Source organism: Natator depressus, chromosome 2 (assembly GCF_965152275.1).
Source record: "Natator depressus isolate rNatDep1 chromosome 2, rNatDep2.hap1, whole genome shotgun sequence".
In the NCBI taxonomy this organism is placed as follows: Eukaryota; Metazoa; Chordata; order Testudines; family Cheloniidae; genus Natator; species Natator depressus.
The window spans coordinates 197441100-197460260 of NC_134235.1; the positions used below are offsets into that span (position 1 = coordinate 197441100).

The 19161-nt window shown below is 42.1% G+C and overlaps 1 protein-coding gene across 1 annotated transcript in view; it reads right to left on the bottom strand.

The window, feature by feature from the left end:
- The window catches only part of KCNH8 (potassium voltage-gated channel subfamily H member 8), a 382295-nt gene that overhangs the window by 174730 nt on the left and 188404 nt on the right, over nucleotides 1-19161 (bottom strand). Inside the window, exon 5 of the mRNA XM_074945675.1 lies at nucleotides 3901-4141. Within this exon, the coding sequence (XP_074801776.1) occupies nucleotides 3901-4141 (241 nt within the window). The remainder of the gene's footprint in view (nucleotides 1-3900; nucleotides 4142-19161) is intronic.

The following is a 19161-nucleotide window of genomic DNA, read 5'->3' on the forward strand; positions in this document are numbered from 1 at the left end:
ATCTGCAAGTACAGCGTGTTAGGATATAGATATTCAGGCCAGTCTGCAAAGGCCTGTACTTTAAGAATTTAGGTGTATTCTTATCACTTGGCTAGTTAGAGGTATAAAAGAAAGAATCAAAATCACTATCAGTGTAAGGTCCTTCTCTTACTGTGACAGTCTGAGGCCCTGTTCTTAGGCTAAGGCCTTTGGCTAAGCGACAGAGGCAGCCGTAAGCTGGGAAGCGACCGGTCACATCCTCACATTCCAAAGTAGTCACACTGAAAGAAGGTGCTATTGGGCTGTTAGGAGTACAATCCTGACCTGATAGTGCCTATCACTTCCAGAGAAAGGGAAGTGCCTAGAAGATGTAAAAGGAAATTGAGGTTGATAGTTTTCTGTCTGGTAAGAACTCACTTATCAATAGACACAGCTGGGAAACTCTTATGTCTTTACAGATGTAGTTGTGAAATCCTCACTTCTGTATTGTTTTGTCATTATAGTTCCCACTTTGCTATTGTTTATTGGCATGGTCTCTGTCTGGTTCTGTGATTAATTATACAGCAGACAGAAACAATTTTGCTGGGTGTAAACTAATTAAGGTAGTGGGATATAATTGGTTAGCTAATCATGTTACAATATGTTAGGATTGGTTAGTTAAATTCAGTAGAATGATTGGTTAAGGTAAAGCTAAGAATATTACTATATAAATTAGGGGCAAACAGGAAGTAAGTTGGGATTCGAAAATAAGGAAAAAGGAACTTGTATTTAAGCTTGCTGGAAGTTCACCCCAACAAACATCAAATTGTTTGCACCTTCGGACTTCGGGTATTGTTGCTCTCTGTTCATGCGAGAAGGACCAGGGAAGTGGGAGAGTGAAGGAATAAGCTCTCTAACACAGTGATGCAGTAGTTCATGTACAACAAACTGATTACAATCAGTTCTCTCACTTTGGAAATCTTGAGAAATTTTCGACACTTTTTCAATGTTTCCCTAAAATTGCACAAATTATCCATTAAAAGTATCCTTGTCAAGGCCAACAAAGCCCTCAATCTTGTGCTTTACCTTGAGTACATGACTAATCCCATTGATTTCAGTGTGCTTACTCATGTTCCGAAAGTTAAGTCCACGCTTAAGGGTTTTGCTAGACTGGCGCACAACTTAACATTAAGCATTAACATTAACATTTTCCACTCCCACAAAAATATGAAAGAACCAGTTCTTACACACAATAAATAGAAACCCTAAAAGATTTGAACAAACTGTCTCCAGAACAAGAGGTCAAAAAATTAGAAAATCCAGCCTCTATGTTAAAAAAAATAAACGATGGGGGTGGGAGGGAGAGAGGGAGAGGGAGGAGAGCAAAGGAGATAAATAAAACAATTACCAAAGAAAATGTGTGAAAAAAAGAGTAAATGGTATTGGGTACATTTTCAATGTGATGCTTGTGATTCTCATTACTGTTAATTGAAATTGGACAGATAAATCCCTTTTAGTGCACCAAATATTTTACCCATATATGTTATTCATAATTTTACTTTCTTTACTCACTATATCACAAAGCCAAAAGCTGGCACAAAAAATAGCAGGCAAAGATCAGAGAAGTCAGGAAAAATAAAAAGAACATTTGCTGCATGCATCATGGATACATCATTGTTGATGTATTGATATCAAAGTTGTGTATTTCTACCCAGGAACTGAAAGAAAAAGGGAGTGCTGGGCCATAAATCTTCTGTCTTGCTACATATGAAGAACACTACACATAAATCAGATAGACGCAGTGTATGTTTTCTCATACTCAGATTCCAGTTACTCAGTCATAACATCAACCAGTTATCTGCATTCTGTATGGTAAGGGAACCTGTGATCATCCGGTTATTTTAACCTTAAATCTACATTATTTTTACACTCTCTCTCTCTAATGGAATTGATTTGTTTTTGCACTTTTTATAATGTAATCTGTAGTCACTTCATAACTGATTAGCGAAAACCTCACACATTTTACAAAGGACAAAAATTCTGTCTGATTTGCATCACAGAACGTATATCTCTATTGCATATTCTACAATGGTTGAGGATAATGTGAGCAATTAACAGGGAATAAATAAAGAATAATAGTCAGTGGAGAACCACCATGAGTATCAGGGAGAAGAATTTTACCTTAAATCTGCATTTGAACTCTACTTCCAAAGGTGAAGAGACAAATGTTTCAGAGTCTTCCATTAAGCATCATTTCTGCTAGCTATTCTTATATTAAATTTAGTTAAATTTCTATCAGTAAAGGGGAAGAAACATTTTTCAAGATGATCTTAAGAAAAACTTCCCCTTTCCCCCATTTTCTTCTTTAAAAATAGGCTATATTTGGTGTATAAGTAGTTCGGATTTTGTTCTTATTTCTCATGCATGAGCTAACCCCTCATTCCAAATCACCATACTTTTTCTGTTAAAAAAAAATTCCCATTTTATTTTGTACTTTAGATATTTTCTTTTAAGATTCCTCTACTCTGCTGATAATTTTATTCCCTCCTCCACATCCTTTCCTTTCTACCATATCACATTCCCATGTCTCTGTGGGTTAAATAAAATCCTATTAAACTTTCCATGTTTCTCCAAAAAAAAAAAAAAAAAAAAAAAGGCCTTACAGCTATGTATTGGCACCAGAATTGTACTTATACTCTTTATGCAGTGTAGCTACATATTTTTTAAACAATAGATATAGAACTGTATTTGAACTACAAAAAGTTCAAAGACCCTTCCTGTTATACTCAAAGGCCTATGATCAGTTTTTCTGTGTTCATAAAAAAAAGGAATGAATCTTTAAAAAAGGGAAATTCTGTGCATCACAAAAGAGCCAGCAGGAATAATCCTATTTCCCAATATATTATATTTTTACCCCAGTGTTTTGGAGATATAATTACAAGAGGGTTCATAAAACAAAAATCAGTTAAGAATCTGAAATGGGACGAGCAAAAAAGCAAAATTTACACTTCAAATACCACCATTCAGGTGGATTACAGAACATAATCAACAGTACTAACGTGGCCTGTATGGTAATGAAACAGGGAGATAATTTCCAATATGAAAATCATATTGCACCACTTTTTTTAAGCAGCTCTCCCACTGAAACTATAATAACAAGCCTAACTAGAAACCACATTTTGGTAAGTGGCATGATAAATATATAAGAACCGTGGCAAACTGCCGGTACAGTTGTGATGGGTCCCACGCTTCCTCTTCTTGGGGGGGTTCAGGGCATGGTTTCCTGCCCCTGAACTAGGGTATCTACTGTCCCACTAGTAACACAGAGAAGGGTAGTGGAGAGGGAGGGACCCAGGCCCGCCCTCTACTCTGGGTCTCAGCCCAGGGGCCCTAGGGATAGTGGTAAACCACTTGAACTAGTGATTCCTTCCCGTGGGCTACTTCCCTCTCCTGCTCTTCAGCTTGTGAGGCTTCCTGCCCTCTCTCTCTGCACAAGCCAGGTGTCTCTATACCTAGTGTCTTGGCCTTCTAGCCAACTATGGCACTTCTCCAGACTGCTCTCTGCTCCAACTCCTTCCCCTGACTGATTGACACAAGGAGGTTTTATCAGGTGACTAGCTTCAGGTGCTCTAATTAGCTTCAGGTACTTTTAATTAATCTATAGAAACCTTTCTTCCCTCTACAGGGAATAAGGCTTCTCCTCATCTTGGGACTTACATATCTCTCCTATATCACTCTCCTGCTGCCTTCTGGCCATGCTGTATCACAGAACAAAGAAACCACCAAATATCTGTTAAAAAAGAACCCTGTTAGGACATGCTGCTGAGAAACTGAATATTTTAAAAAGTGATATAATTGTCTGATCATTACTGCATCTTTTTACATTAAATTTAGATATTCTATAAAAAAACAAAATTCAGAAAGCAGAAAAATATATCTTACCTATGATAAAAAGAATTTCCACTGCAATGTCACTGACAGTTGTGCTTCGAGTTGTAGATAGCTCATCATTGCCAATAAAGCAAACATTATAAGGTACAGTCACAGCAACATAAAACGTTGCCAGTAAAATAAGCCAGTCCCAGCCAGCTTTAAAAGTGCTAAAATGCAACAGTATGAATTTGGACTTTTTTGCATCTGAAACTTTGTATTCCGGAAATGCTGGTTTATCTACAAAAACATTCTGAAAGAAAGAATGGGAGAAGTTAGGAAAAAATATCTGACCTCAGATTATATTTCAATTAATTTGATCTTTCATGTTATAAAAAGAGCCAAGAAATATGGGTGGCACTTACAGTTGGGCAAATACTGCAAAACGTTTTTTTGGCAAATAATCATTCAAATTTACAAACAGATTCATTTTGAGTGTATTTGTAAACCCTTTTGTGTTCACTCTATGAATACGCCTAACAAACAAAATCATTTGCTAGAATATTTTCCCAAACAGTGAAAGTTAAGCAAATATTGCAGAATATCAAAGGAAAGTGGATTTTCCATTCATAAGCTATAGCAAACATCACTGGAATTTGACCTTGAGAGTTACATTCATTCAGTTGGGGAACAGAAATACAACACATGACCTACACAGCCAATCAAAACTACTTCAGCTTAATATACCAATTTTCACAATGAACCACCTGTGAACAAACTACAGACACAGAATTATTTGAAGAATTTATCTGGCAAACAATTTTCAAAAACAAATTTGGGGAAAAATCTGTTTGCAGATCATTCATAAAAAGAAAAAGAAGTGAAATTCACTCAAATTGTTATGAATTAATCATACTACCTTCTTGTAAGAAAAGGAAAGTTTGTTTCAATTTACACGAGACAGACAGGCGCACACACACATACTGTATTTCACTTTAGCATGATATGAAGTAGTTTAAACTGATAAAAGATTTAGGCCTGACAAAGTAGTGCCAAGATTTATTCTTGCATTATACAAAAAGGGGATTTCACACCAACTTTATAATTGGTCTGATCCAAGAAACCTTGACTTCTGTAGTGGTCTCATTTCTTACATAAGGATTTCCAAGATCATTATACAAGTTTTAAGTTAACTGCCCCACAAAGGCAATAATTTGCTAATGAATATTTTTTTATTTCAGTTCTTTTGCTGGTGAATATTTTCCTGGGGGGGTTGCGGGGGCTAGCAGAACTAATGCACATTCCATATTTGCACCAAAGAAGTTTGGAGTACTGGATATTATTACTACAACATACAGTTCAAAAATTAAAAGCATCAATTCTAACTGCAGTAAGCAGCATTTATGGAATGTGTACATTAATGTTATGACTCAGTAAACATCCTGTTCCTCAAGTACACTGAATTTGAATTTAGGTTTGGGTCTGTGCTTTTGATTGATGTGAATCATTGAAAGCTTCTGGTGGAAGATATGCCTTAGCTCACAGATAAGCAGTCTGTAAAAGAGCTGAACCAAACTGACTAATGCTTGCTCTACCATATATGAAACTGAACTAATATGCATGGTCCCTTCCAATAAACTCCTATGGGGGCATGGTTGGACCCTAAGTGCAAAGAATCTTCATTAAGTTAATTTAGCAAAGCACAGAGCTCACCTTTCCAGAAAAAGCAATTTGCATTTCAGAAATGGACAGACTCTGATCTTAGTTACATCAGTCTACTGACATTACTCTGGATTCATGCCAGTGTATTCGAGATCAGATTTTGTCCCCAAATTTTTCTCCTTCTGCCCATCCCCAGGGTGAAAGTAGCATTCCTTTTAAACATACAATGAAGTTGGAACAGACATCATGAAAACTGGCTACAAAAACACCACATTTGTTTTTAAAACAGAAAAAGAAAGAAAAAGAAAAAGAGCATGAAAAAATAGGATTGCTCAAGTACCACGTTCATCTGTATTATACAAATTTCAGATTCAAATACATCTCCCAATTCCCTCATTTTCGGTCCCTTCATCTTTCAGTTTTTTTTAAAAAAAAAAAGTCTTCTCCGCTGAACAGCAGCATCTATTTCATGGACCTTTTCATGTTGCACTAATCTGAGCTTTTGCCTTGTTCTGGTTTTCAACAGCTTCATCCTGTTTTCCTAAATTCCACTAAGTCCAGGCTGCTGTCAGTTAATTTTTAATCAGACAGTTTAAAGTGTTCCTCTTTGTATTAGTTCTAGTTCTCCTTTGAGCAGTATCTTCTCTTCCAGCTCCTTTTGTTTAATGTTTACTGAAGCGAACTTAAAATTCACCATTTCTCCATGACCTTTCTCCCACTTCTCTTCTGCAGTGGCAAACACTAGCTCTATCTTTTTCCTACAATTACTCAAATTACTTCATAGATCTTGCTAGGTTAGCTTTGAACTCTGCAACAGTAATCCATTTTTGCAGCTGCTGAACCTGTGGGGTTTTTTTCCCCCCACTTGCCAAATATAGTTTAAGTCCAAAGAAGGGACCTTCAGATCATCCAGTCTGACCTCGGATATATCACAGGCCACCAACACCGCCCAACAACCCACATGCTACACCCACCAATCTGAATTAGACGAAGGTATTACAGCCTGCACAAGACTAAACTATTGTGTCACAGGCAGAAAAGAGGAGGGACTGAAGTGCAGTGATGCCCAAAGGCCCTTGTAGTGTGAGGAAATTGATTGAGATATACCCATAAGAACTGCACCTGCCTTTGCAGACGAAGGCAAACAAACCAAACCACCAACCAGAAGAACAAGGTCACTGCCAGTCTGACCTAGGAGGAAATCATCTTCCTGAGCATGTGAGCAAGAACCACCCAGTCAAGCACCCGAGAGAGAGAATGCTCGGCCTCATCTCAGAGTACTGGCCCCCCATGCCCAGTGGCCTATCTCCAACAGCAGTAATTCTTGATGCTTCAGAGGAAGGATCACAGCAAGGGTGCTGGAATCTTTGTAGAAGTGGGGGGAGGAGTGGGGTGGCAAGGCCAAAATTCCCCCTCCCTCTCCACAGCTGGCTGATCCCGCGGTGAGCCAGCTGCCCTTTCTTCTGGCACCACAGCTGCCCCTGGTGGGCAAAAAGGTGTAATTGAAGTGCCTCCCCAGCAGAATAATATGTTAACACAGCTGCTTCCACTGGCCTGGAATACTTGATCTCTGCAATTCTTTTTGGATTATTTTGCGCTAGCCCGATCCCAGGGAAATTTCCAGGGAAATCTAGTAAACATTCGTAATTGTACTTGAGAGGCCGTATGATCCTTAAGATAGTGCGCTAGCCCATAAGTCAGAGGACTAGGTTTCTCTTCCCACTGACCTGCTGTATGACCTTTTGATCAATCCCTCCATTTCCCTTTCCATCTTTTGTCTGATTTGTTTATTTAGATTATCAGCTCTTCATGGCAGGGACTATCTTTTACGTGTGTGTATATAGCACCTAGTGTATTGGGATCCCAATCTCACTTTGGCCTTTAGATGCTAACAAAATAAAAATTGTAATTACACACACACACACACACACAGAAAATCTTTTTTCTTCTAACTGAATCTTCATGTTTTCTCTCTCATTTTCTCAAAGTTCTCGCTCAAAGAATATTCCAGTGAATATTCTTTACAGGCTGATACTCCATATCATTCTTGAGAGCAGTCTCTTTGTTAGACTCCTCTAGGTCGTCCTATACACATGACAGAGTTTCATAAACCTAAAAGAGTTGTTCTTTCTCCTAAGTATACTGCTCTAAAAATCTTTCTTCTGTTGTGCTTTTTCACAGCTCTTGGTGGTTTCTTGTTTGTCCTTGTCATAGGCCTGGGTGAGTTTAATTATATTGCAGTACAGCTGTTGAAATTATTTTCCCTAAGCAGGAAGAACTAAGTTTGTTCCTCTGCTTTAAGTTCTTGATTATAACTTCCATAGTCCTTATCTTCATCTTTTCACAAATCTTAGTTCGCGTTTAAGTTCCTGAATTATTATTTTTTTCTCTTAGGAACTGACAAAGCAATGGGAAAGACAAGGGACAATGCAGCATGTCTAATGTGATCAGCAGTGCCTTAGAGCTACCATTGTAATATTGCTGAGAACACCAGAGTTACTGTAGCTTGCGGGGAAAAATCACAGGTTAGACAAGTCAGGCTCTAGGACAATTCTAGTTGTGAATATAGTCAGTTAAGTCCTTCTATTGATACACAAATGTGCTCTCTCATTCAGGGCAAGGATGTGCCTTTAAAGCACAGCCCTGAGCGTGGGATAGTGCAGACCACAATATCTCCCCCAAGCTCTGCAGTGCACAGAGTGTAGTCTGCACTGCAATTAAACACCCAGGGCTGGCCCAAGTCAGCTGACTTGGGCATGCAGGGCTGGGGCTATGGGGCTGTAAAATTTGCAATGTAGATGTTTGGGCCCAAGCTCTAGGATCTACACTGCAATTTTACAGCTCCATAGCTCAGTGTAATGATCCTTTGTAATGAAAATGGTACTATAATATATTTAATTTCAGTGAGTCAAAAATAATGTGGGAGGAACGGAAGCACTGCCTGTGCCTAAAACACCAACCTCAATACTAACCTATTGAACAGAGGGACAGTGTCCAAAAATGGCTAATATAGCATAAATCCTAAGACATTTGACATTCTGCTACTTCTCAAATATGTTATCCATATGCGCTAGAATTTTCCATTTAGCTACATACACTTCTGATGTTTTCACTGCAGCCTCTTGATTTCTTAAAAAGAACAGTAGGGCTTGTGGCACCTTAGAGAATAACAAATATATTTGAGCATAAGCTTTCGTGGGCTAAAACCCACTTCATCAGATGCATGCAGTGGAAAATACAGTAGGAAGATATATACACAGAGAACATGAAACAATGGGTGTTATATGTTATAGTGTGTATAACACCCATTGTTTCATGTTCTCTGTGTATATATCTTCCTACTGTATTTTCCACTGCATGCATCCGATGAGGTGGGTTTTAGCCCACAAAAGCTTATGCTCAAATAAATTTGTTAGTCTCTAAGGAGCCACAAGTCCTCCTGTTCTTTTTGCGGATGCAGACTAACATGGCTGCTACTCTGAAACTTGATTTCTTAAATTGATTGGTTACAAGGGTAGTTGGGTCCTTCCATGTGTATAAAAAAACCAAACCAAACTAACTATGCTTTAGACCATAGAGGCTTAACAATTGGTGCCTCTTCCTTCTTTTCTACCGTCAACCATAAGTATGTAGGCCATACTTTCAGCATGGTGGACTGAAAAAGACTTGCAAGTCATGTGGATAATCATCTGAATGGGAGCTCCCAGTGTGATGCCTAAATGACTATTGTGATCCTGGGATGTATAAAGGGTGATGTCGTGGTGGGAGTCTACTACAGACCACCAGACCAGGGGGATGAGGTGGACGAGGCTTTCTTCCGGCAACTCGCAGAAGTTACTAGATCGCAGGCCCTGGTTCTCATGGGAGACTTCAATCACCCTGATACCTGCTGGGAGAGCAATACAGCGGTGCACAGGCAATCCAGGAATTTTTTGGAAAATGTAGGGGACAATTTCCTGGTGCAAGTGCTGGAGGAACCAGCTAGGGGCAGAGCTCTTCTTGACCTGCTGCTCACAAACCGGGAAGAATTAGTAGGGGAAGCAAAAGTGGATGGGAACCTGGGAGGCAGTGACCATGAAATGGTCGAGTTCAGGATCCTAACACAAGGAAGAAAGGAGAGCAGCAGAATACGGACCCTGGACTTCAGAAAAGCAGACTTTGACTCTCTCAGGCAACTGATGGGCAAGATCCCCTGGGAGAATAACATGAGGGGGAAAGGAGTCCAGGAGAGCTGGCTGTATTTTAAAGAATCCTTATTGAGGTTACAGGGACAAACCATCCCGATGTGTAGAAAGAATAGTAAATATGGCAGGTGACCAGCTTGGCTTAACAGTGAAATCCTTGCTGCTCTTAAATACAAAAAAGAAGCTTACAAGAAGTGGAAGATTGGACAAATGACCAGGGATGAGTATAAAAATATTGCTCGGGCTTGCAGGAGTGAAATCAGGAAAGCCAAATCACACTTGGAGTTGCAGCTAGCAAGAGATGTCAAGAGTAACAAGAAGGGCTTCTTCAGGTATGTTAGCAACAAGAAGAAAGTCAAGGAAAGTGTGGGCCCCTTACTGAATGAGGGAGGCAACCTAGTGACAGAGGATGTGGAAAAAGCTAATGTACTCAATGCTTTTTTTGCCTCTGTCTTCACGAACAAGGTCAGCTCCCAGACTACTGCACTGGGCAGCACAGCATGGGGAGAAGGTGACCAGCCCTCTGTGGAGAAAGAAGTGGTTCGGGACTACTTAGAAAAGCTGGACGAGCACAAGTCCATGGGGCCAGATGCGTTGCATCCGAGAGTGCTAAAGGAGTTGGCGGATGTGATTGCAGAGCCATTGGCCATTATCTCTGAAAACTCATGGCGATCGGGGGAGGTCCCAGATGACTGGAAAAAGGCTAATGTAGTGCCCATCTTTAAAAAAGGGAAGGAGGAGGATTCTGGGAAGTACAGGCCAGTCAGCCTCACCTCAGTCCCTGGAAAAATCATGGAGCAGGTCCTCAAGGAATCAATTCTGAAGCACTTAGAGGAGAGGAAAGTGATCAGGAACAGTCAGCATGGATTCACTAAGGGCAAGTCATGCCTGACTAATCTAATTGCCTTCTATGACGAGATAACTGGCTCTGTGGATGAACAGAAAGCAGTGAACGTGTTGTTCCTTGACTTTAGCAAAGCTTTTGACACAGTCTCCCACAGTATTCTTGCCAGCAAGTTAAAGAAGTATGGGCTGGATGAATGGACTATAAGGTGGATAGAAAGTTGGCTAGATTGTCGGGCTCAATGGGTAGTGATCAATGGCTCCATGTCCAGTTGGCAGCCGGTATCAAGTGGAGTGCCCCAGGGGTCGGGCCTGGGGCCAGTTTTGTTCAATATCTTCATAAATGATCTGGAGGATGGTGTGGATTGCACCCTCAGCAAGTTTGCAGATGATGCTAAACTGGGAGGAGTGGTAGATACGCTGGAGGGTAGAGATAGGATACAGAGGGACTTAGACAAATTGGAGAATTGGGCCAAAAGAAATCTGATGAGGTTCAACAAGGACAAGTGCAGAGTCCTGCACTTAGGATGGAAGAATCCAATGCACCGCTACAGACTAGGGACCGAATGGCTAGGCAGCAGTTCTGCAGAAAAGGACCTAGGAGTTACAGTGGACAAAAAGTTGGATATGAGTCAACAATGTGCCCTTGTTGCCAAGAAGGCCAATGGCATTTTGGGATGTATAAGTAGGAGCATTGCCAGCAGATCGAGGGACGTGATCGTTCCCCTCTATTCGACATTGGTGAGGCCTCATCTGGAGTACTGTGTCCAGTTTTGGGCCCCACACTACAAGAAGGATGTGGAAAAATTGGAAAGAGCCCAGCAGAGGGCAACAAAAATGATTAGGGGACTGGAACACATGACTTATGAGGAGAGGCTGAGGGAACTGGGGATGTTTAGTCTTCAGAAGAGAAGAATGAGGGGGGATTTGATAGCTGCTTTCAACTACCTGAAAGGGGGTTCCGAAGAGGATGGCTCTAGACTGTTCTCAGTGGTAGCAGATGACAGAACAAGGAGTCATGATCTCAAGTTGCAGTGGGGGCAATTTAGGTTGGATATTAGGAAAAACTTTTTCACTAGGAGGGTGGTGAAACACTGGAATGCGTTACCTAGGGAGGTGGTGGAATCTCCTTCCCTAGAAGTTTTTAAGGTCAGGCTTGACAAAGCCCTGGCTGGAATGATTTAGTCAGGGATCGGTCCTGCTTTGAGCAGGGGGTTGGACTAGATGACCTCCTGAGGTCCCTTCCAACCCTGATATTCTATGATTCTATGATAAACAAGGAATATCAAGTAGAAGCAGGCAAGTTATATGTCTTTGTATCTGGTACTGGTGCAACTGCTATTGGAACAATGTGACCAGAGCTCGTGTACACAATTCAAGAAGGATATTGATCAATTGGAGCAGGATTCAGAGAATAACCAAAGCAATGATTAAACGATTCAAAAACATCTCATAGTGAAAGACTCAAGGAACTTGGCATGTTTAGATTAGCAAAGAGAAGGGTAAAGGGTGATTTGATTACAGTCAATAAATACCTACATGGGGAACAAAAAAATTATAATAGAAAGCTCTTCAATGTAGCAAAGGTATAACCTGATGCAATGGCTGGAAGCTTAAGCTAGACAAATTCAGACTATAAATAAGGCAAACTTGTTTAATTGTGAGGGTAATTAACCACTGTAACAATATACCAAGGCTTGTGGCAGATTCTCCATCACTGGAAATTTAAAAATCAAGATTAGATGTTTTTCTAAAACATATTCTCTATTTCAAACAGAAAATTAATTCAGAGAAGTTCTTTGGCCTGTGCTACATAAGAAGTCTGAACAGATGATCACAGTTGTCTCTTCTGGTTTTATAACCTATGAATCTACACCTTGGGTACATTCTTTTAGATACCTGTTCTGAGTGTGAAAAAGATGCTGGATTAAACACCCAGTGTATACACAATTGACTTTGGTTATTTTAACATTGTTTTGTTCATGTTAAAAATCAACCTCAGCGTGCAGACTGAAAGCTTTGATGAGACTATTTTGGCTCTTTGGCCATATATTAAACTAGAAATCATTAATATACAGCTATTTTAGGACTTCAGTCAAGTGAACTATATCTTTCGTTTTCTAGAGACCAAGTCCGATGAAAAAGTATTTTTTTCCCTCCACGTCCAAAGCCATATTTTTCATTTAATGTCACCTTACTTCCACAGCAAGAACTTTCAGTTGGTGCAAAATAACAGCTGATAAAATTCAAAATCTGTTTCTAAATTATTTTTATAAATTAACTTTAATAGTTTTGTTCTGTTTTCAAATTGAATATTATGTTACAAACACAAAAATACATTAAAAGAACATTATGGTTGCAGTCAAGCTCCCCAAAGTGAGCAAATGCCAGACTTAAGCTCACCTGTGCAACTTTAGTTGTGTGTATTCATTACAATACAGTCTTTAATTAAGTGGTCACATACTATTTTTTCCACATGACCCCTGCTTCATTCAGTGCACGGTGCTCACTTAATTAGCTGCTGTTCAATATTTTTTCCTCCCTATTATTGAATTTATGATCCCAGGCCTTTATTTATTATTTGCACACTATTTGTACCCTGCTCTGAAAAAAGAATTACTAGTTTCCTCATGGGCCTATCTAGGTCAATCATCACTAATTAATGAATGCTTCACAAACATTACTTTATTTTCATAACACTCCGTAAAGGTGAGGGGATAGTATAATCCCCATTTTATAGATGGGGAACTAAGGCAGACGAATTAAGGTCAAAAGTATCCATTAGTTCATAGGTGCTGGAAGTAGTGGTGCTGGGGGTGCTGCCGCACCCGCTGGCTTGAAGTGGTTTCCATCATATATACGGTTTACATTTTGGTTCAATGGCTGTCAGCAGCCCACTATACAAATTATTCCAGTACCCCTGCATTAATCTGGCATGCCCAATCTGAGCTACCTTGGACCTGATTTTTCAGAGTATATAGCATTATATAGCACTAATATATTCAAATCAGTTCCCATTGACTTCAGTTGCTGTTGTGAGTGCCCAACAGTTCTGCAAATCTGACCCCTAGGTCTCAAGTCAGGGATGCAGAAAACAAAGAACACAATCAGTGACCACCTGTGAGAGGTTTGCTTTAAGCCACTTGCCCAGCATCAGAGCAACTCTGTGGCAGAGGCAGGGATAGAATCCAGTTCTCCAGGGCAGCATTCACTGCTTTAACCATGAGACCCTCCAGTCTCTTCCTCCAATGCCCTGCCTCATTCACTACACACCTTCCAACTACTGCAACAAATGAATCAAGAGTCCTACAGACAACAGCCTCCTTCACTATACCACCCTCACCAATTCCCAGAGCAGGTTCATCACACGCATGGAATGAGGGATCCTGTAGAAAAAAACAGCACAGGATCATGTAATTAAAGACTGGATCATAATGCATACACACAAGGGGAGCGAATTAAGGTAAAACAGCCAACTTAATTCTGACATTTCCTAATTTTAGTGCTTGACTTTGCAACCTTAACATTCTTTTAACATATTTTAGTGTAGGCAATTTTCTGCTTGTTTAAAAAAGTAAAAAAGTAAAATTCCATCATGTGGAATCATATTGACACTCATGAATCAGCAGGGTTGAAATCTTTACATCCTCCACACAGACCAAGGTCATCTGAGCTAACAGAATATCCTACTGATAGCAGTAGGAGGTTGTCATCCTAGATGTGAACCAGCACTCGAGGGTGACAAGACACTTTGACAGTAGTTTCATAGATATTTGCTGACAGCAGAGGAATGGTGAAATTTGTGAATCTTGGGTTCCAACCCAGGCTCTAGAGGGGCGGAGATTCTCTTGTGGGCACAGACTTTTCTGCCTGTTCTCCTCAAACTTGATTCTTTGTGTCCCATTCCCTCCTACTTGACTCTCTCTCAGTTATGTCTTTTCCCCATCTTGGTCCTCAGTCCTGTCCTACTGTCCTCATCTAGTCAGTCCCAGTCTCCAATCCTCAGGCTTTTCAGCCTGGCACCAGTCTCCTTACCCAGTCAGTCCTAATCTCCACCTCTGGCTGCTCTGTCCCAGGCTGCATCCTCCACTCCCAGTCTACTTGTCCAGTCATTCCCAGTTTCCCCCAGCTCCTATCCCCAGTCTCCTTGTCAGCAAGTCCAAGTTCCACCCAGATTCTATATACACAGAGAACATGAAACAATGGATGTTACCATACACACTGTAACAAGAGTGATCAGGTAAGGTGAGCTATTACCAGCAGGAGAGTGGGGTGTGGGTGGGACCTTTTGTAGTGATAATCAGAGTGGGCCATTTCCAGCAGCGGACAAGAACATGTGAGGAACAGTGTGCGTGTGTGGGGGGGAATAAACATGGGGAAACAGTTTTACTTTGTGTAATGACCCATCCACTCCCAGTCTTTATTCAAGCCTAAGTTAATTGTATCCAGTTTGCAAATTAATTCCAATTCAGCAGTTTCTCGTTGGAGTCTGTTTTTGAAGTTTTTTTATTGAAGAATTGCCACTTTTAGGTCTGTAATCCAGTGACCAAAGAGACTGAAGTGTTCTCTGACTGGTTTTTGAATGTTCTCATTCTTGACGTCTGATTTGTGTCTATTTATTCTTTTACGCAGAGACTGTCCATTTTGGCCAATGCACATGGCAGAGGGGCATTGCTGGCACATGATGGCATATATCACATTGGTAGATGTGCAGGTGAATGAGCCTCTGATAGTGTGGCTGATGTGATTAGGCCCTAAAGCTCACCTTACCTGATCACTCTTATTACCGTGTGTATGGTAACACCCATTGTTTCATGTTCTCTGTGTATATAAAATCTCCCCACTGTATTTTCCACTACATGCATCCGATGAAGTGAGCTGTAGCTCCCGAAAGCTTATGCTCAAATAAATTTGTTAATCTCTAAGGTGCCACAAGTACTCCTTTTCTTTTTGCGGATACAGACTAACACGGCTGCTACTCTGAAACCTATCATTGCACCAGTAGAGCCTCTGAGTATGCCTCTCAGAATTTGCTCATACATCAGGAAGCCATTTTAAAAGGTGAGGCACACTCCCCCTTCTATGGCCAGACAGATTTGCTACCTAGCAAGTCTGGGTGGCTGGGTGGGATGGCTCTATTAACTCTTCACCTTTTCCTGTGCCCTTTGCTGTGCTCCAAAGGGAGTTGTTACAGGAGCAGTCTCTGAGTTTCCATGAGTGCAAGGACCACACTTCGGTCAAGCTTTTATGTAAGCTCCTTATTCCCCGCCCACAACACTGTGCAATCTTCACACTTTGACATCCGGGAAATAGATGGATGGCTGTGATATTATTACGGTCAGTGATGTGTCATTGCCCCTCAGGTTTAAGGAATTATGAGAAATATCAGGGCTCGGCACATAAAATTAAGTAATTAGTCTTGTTTCTGTTTCTCTTAGCCCTGGTCTACACTACCAGTTTAGGACGAATTTAGCAGAGTTAGATCAATTTAACCCTGCACCCGTCCACACAATGAAGCCATTTTTGTCGACTTAATGGGCTCTTAAAATCGATTTCTGTACTCCTCCCCGACGAGGAAATCGACAACACCAGGTCGAATTTGGGTTAGTGTGGATGCAATTCAACAGTATTGGCCTCTGGGAGCTATCCCACAGTGCTCCAATTTGACCTCTCTGGACAGCACTCTCAACACGGATGCACTGGCCAGGTAGACATGAAAAGCCCCGGGAACTTCTGAATTTCATTTCCTGTTTGGCCAGTGTGGCGAGCTCATCAGCAGAGGTGACCATGCAGAGCTCATCAGCAGAAGTGATCATGGAGTCCCAGAATCGAACCGAATGGGAGGTACAGGATCTGATCGCTGTATGGGTAAAGGAATCCATGCTATCAGAACTCCGTTCCAAAAGACGAAATGCCAAATATATGAAAAAATCTCCAAGGGCACGAAGGACAGAAGCTATTACAGGGACCCGCAGCAGTGCTGCTTGAAACTTAAGGAGCTTAGGCAAACCTACCAAAAACCCAAGAAGCAAATGCCCACTCTGGGTCAGAGCCCCAGACATGCCACTTCTATGATGAGCTGCATGCAATTCTAGGGGGTGCCCCTACCACTGCCCCACCCCTGTACAATCTCACACAACAGGGATGAGGAAGATGATGAGGAGGGGGAGGTTGAAGATAGCACACATCAGGCAAGCAGAGAAACCGTTCTCCCCGACAGCCAGGAATTGTTTATCACCCGGGATCCAACAGCCTCCCAACCCAGGCTCCTGGACCTTGAAGGAGGAGAAGGCAGCTCTGGTGAGCGTATCTTTGTAAATATAATACACAGTTTAAAAGCAAGTGTGTTTAATGATTAATTTGCCCTGACGACTTGGGATGCATTCGTGGCCAGTATAGCTACTGGAAAAGTCTGTTAACGTGTCTGGGGATGGGGCGGAAATCCTCCAGGGACATCTCAATGAAGCTGTCCTGGAGGTACTCCCAAAGCCTTTGCAAAATTTATTGTGTCCTCCATGGTAGGGCGCTTTACCACGGCAGGCCAGTAGCACATAGTCTGGAATCATTGCATAAGAAAGCATGGCAGCATGTGGTCCCAGTGTTTGCTGGCATTCAAGCAACATTCGTTCTTTATCTCTCTCCGTTATCCTCAAGAGAGTGATATCATTCATGGGCACCTGGTTGAAACAGGGGAATTTTATTAAGGGGACATCAGAGGTGGCCATTCCTGCTGGGCTGTTTGCCTGTGGTTGAAAAGAAATCATCCCCGCTGTTAGCCACGCGGTGTGGGGACGGGTGAAGCGATCATCCCAGAGAATTGGGTGTGTGGGGGGGTTAGCTGGGTTTGTGCTGCACGATAACCTGAAAACATCAGCCCTCCTTTTAAATGGGCAATGTGTCTTCTTCAATTTTAAGCTCCCTTTTTTCCCTCCCGCAGCAGCAAACATTTCAATGCTGTGACTAGCAACTCCAATCCAGAGGCTAGCGCAGATAAGAAGGCAAAAAAAAAAAGCACTTGTGATGAAATGTTCTCTGAGCTCATGCAGTCCACCCAAACTGAAAGAGCCCAACGGAATGCGTGGAGGCAGACAATGGCAGAGTCCAGGAAACCACAAAATGAACACAAGGACAGGAGGGACACACGGGAGGATAGATGGCTGGAGCAACAGGAGAGGTGGCAGCAGCGTGATGAAAGGAGGCGGGATTCAATGCTGAGGCTACTGGAGGATCAAACTGATATGCTCCGGCATATAGTTGAGGTGCAGGAAAAGCACAGACTGACACTGCAGCCCCTGTGTAACCTACTTCCCTCCTCCCCAAGTGCCATAGCCTCCTCACCCACATGCCCAAGAATGCGGGGGTGGGGGGCAGCTCTGGGTACCCAACCACTCCACCCCAGAGGAATGCCCAAGCAACAGAAGGCTGGTATTGAATAAGTTTTGAAGTGCAGTGTGGCCTTGCCCTTCCCTCCTCCCCTCATCCACCACCCCACCCTTCTCGGGCTACCTTGGCATTTATCCCCCTATTTGTGTGACGAATTAATAAAGAATGCATGAATTTGAAACAACAATGACTTTATTGCCTCTGCAAGCTGTGATCGAAGGGGAGAGGGGAGGGCAGTTGGCTTACAGGGAAGTAGAGTCAACCAAGGGGGCGGGTTTTCATCAAGGAGAAACAAACAGAACTGTCACACCACAGCCTGGTCAGCCATGAAACTGGTTTTCAAAGCTTCTCTGATGTGCAGCGCACCCTGCTGTGCTCTTCTAACCGCCCTGGTGTCTGGCTGCGCGTAATCAGCGGCCAGGCGATTTGCCTCAACTTCCCACCCTGCCATAAATGTCTCCCCCTTACTCTCACAGATCTTGTGGAGCACACAGCAAGCAGTAACAACAATGGAAATATTGGTTTCGCTGAGGTCTAACCGAGTCAGTAAACTGCGCCAGCGTGCTTTTAAACGTCCAAATGCACATTCTACCACCATTCTGCACTTGCTCAGCCTATAGTTGAACAGCGCCTGACTACTGTCCAGGGTGCCTGTGTATGGCTTCATGAGCCATGGCATTAAGTGGTAGGCTGGGTCCCCAAGGATAACTATAGGCATTTCAACATCCCCAACAGTTATTTTCTGGTCTGGAAAGTAAGTCCCTTGCTGCAGCTGTTCAAACAGACCAGAGTTCCTGAAGATGCGAACGTCATGTACCTTTCCGGCCATTGTACATGGATGTTGGTGAAACGTCCCTTGTGATCCACCAGTGCTTGCAGCGCCACTGAAAAGTACCCTTTGCGGTTTATGTACTGGCTGCCTTGGTGGTCCGGTCCCAAGATAGGGACATGCGTTCCGTCTATCGCCCCACCACAGTTAGGGAATCCCATTGCAGCAAAGCCATCCACTATGACCTGCACATTTCCCAGAGTCACTACCCTTGATAGCAGCAGCTCAGTGATTGCGTTGGTTACTTGGATCACAGCAGCCCCCACAGTAGATTTGCCCACTCCAAATTGATTCCTGACTGACTGGTAGCTGTCTGGTGTTGCAAGCTTCCAGAGGGCTATTGCCACTCGCTGGTGAACTGTGAGGGCTGCTCTGATCTTGGTATTCTTGTGCTTCAGGACAGGGCAAAGCAAGTCACAGAGTTCCATGAAA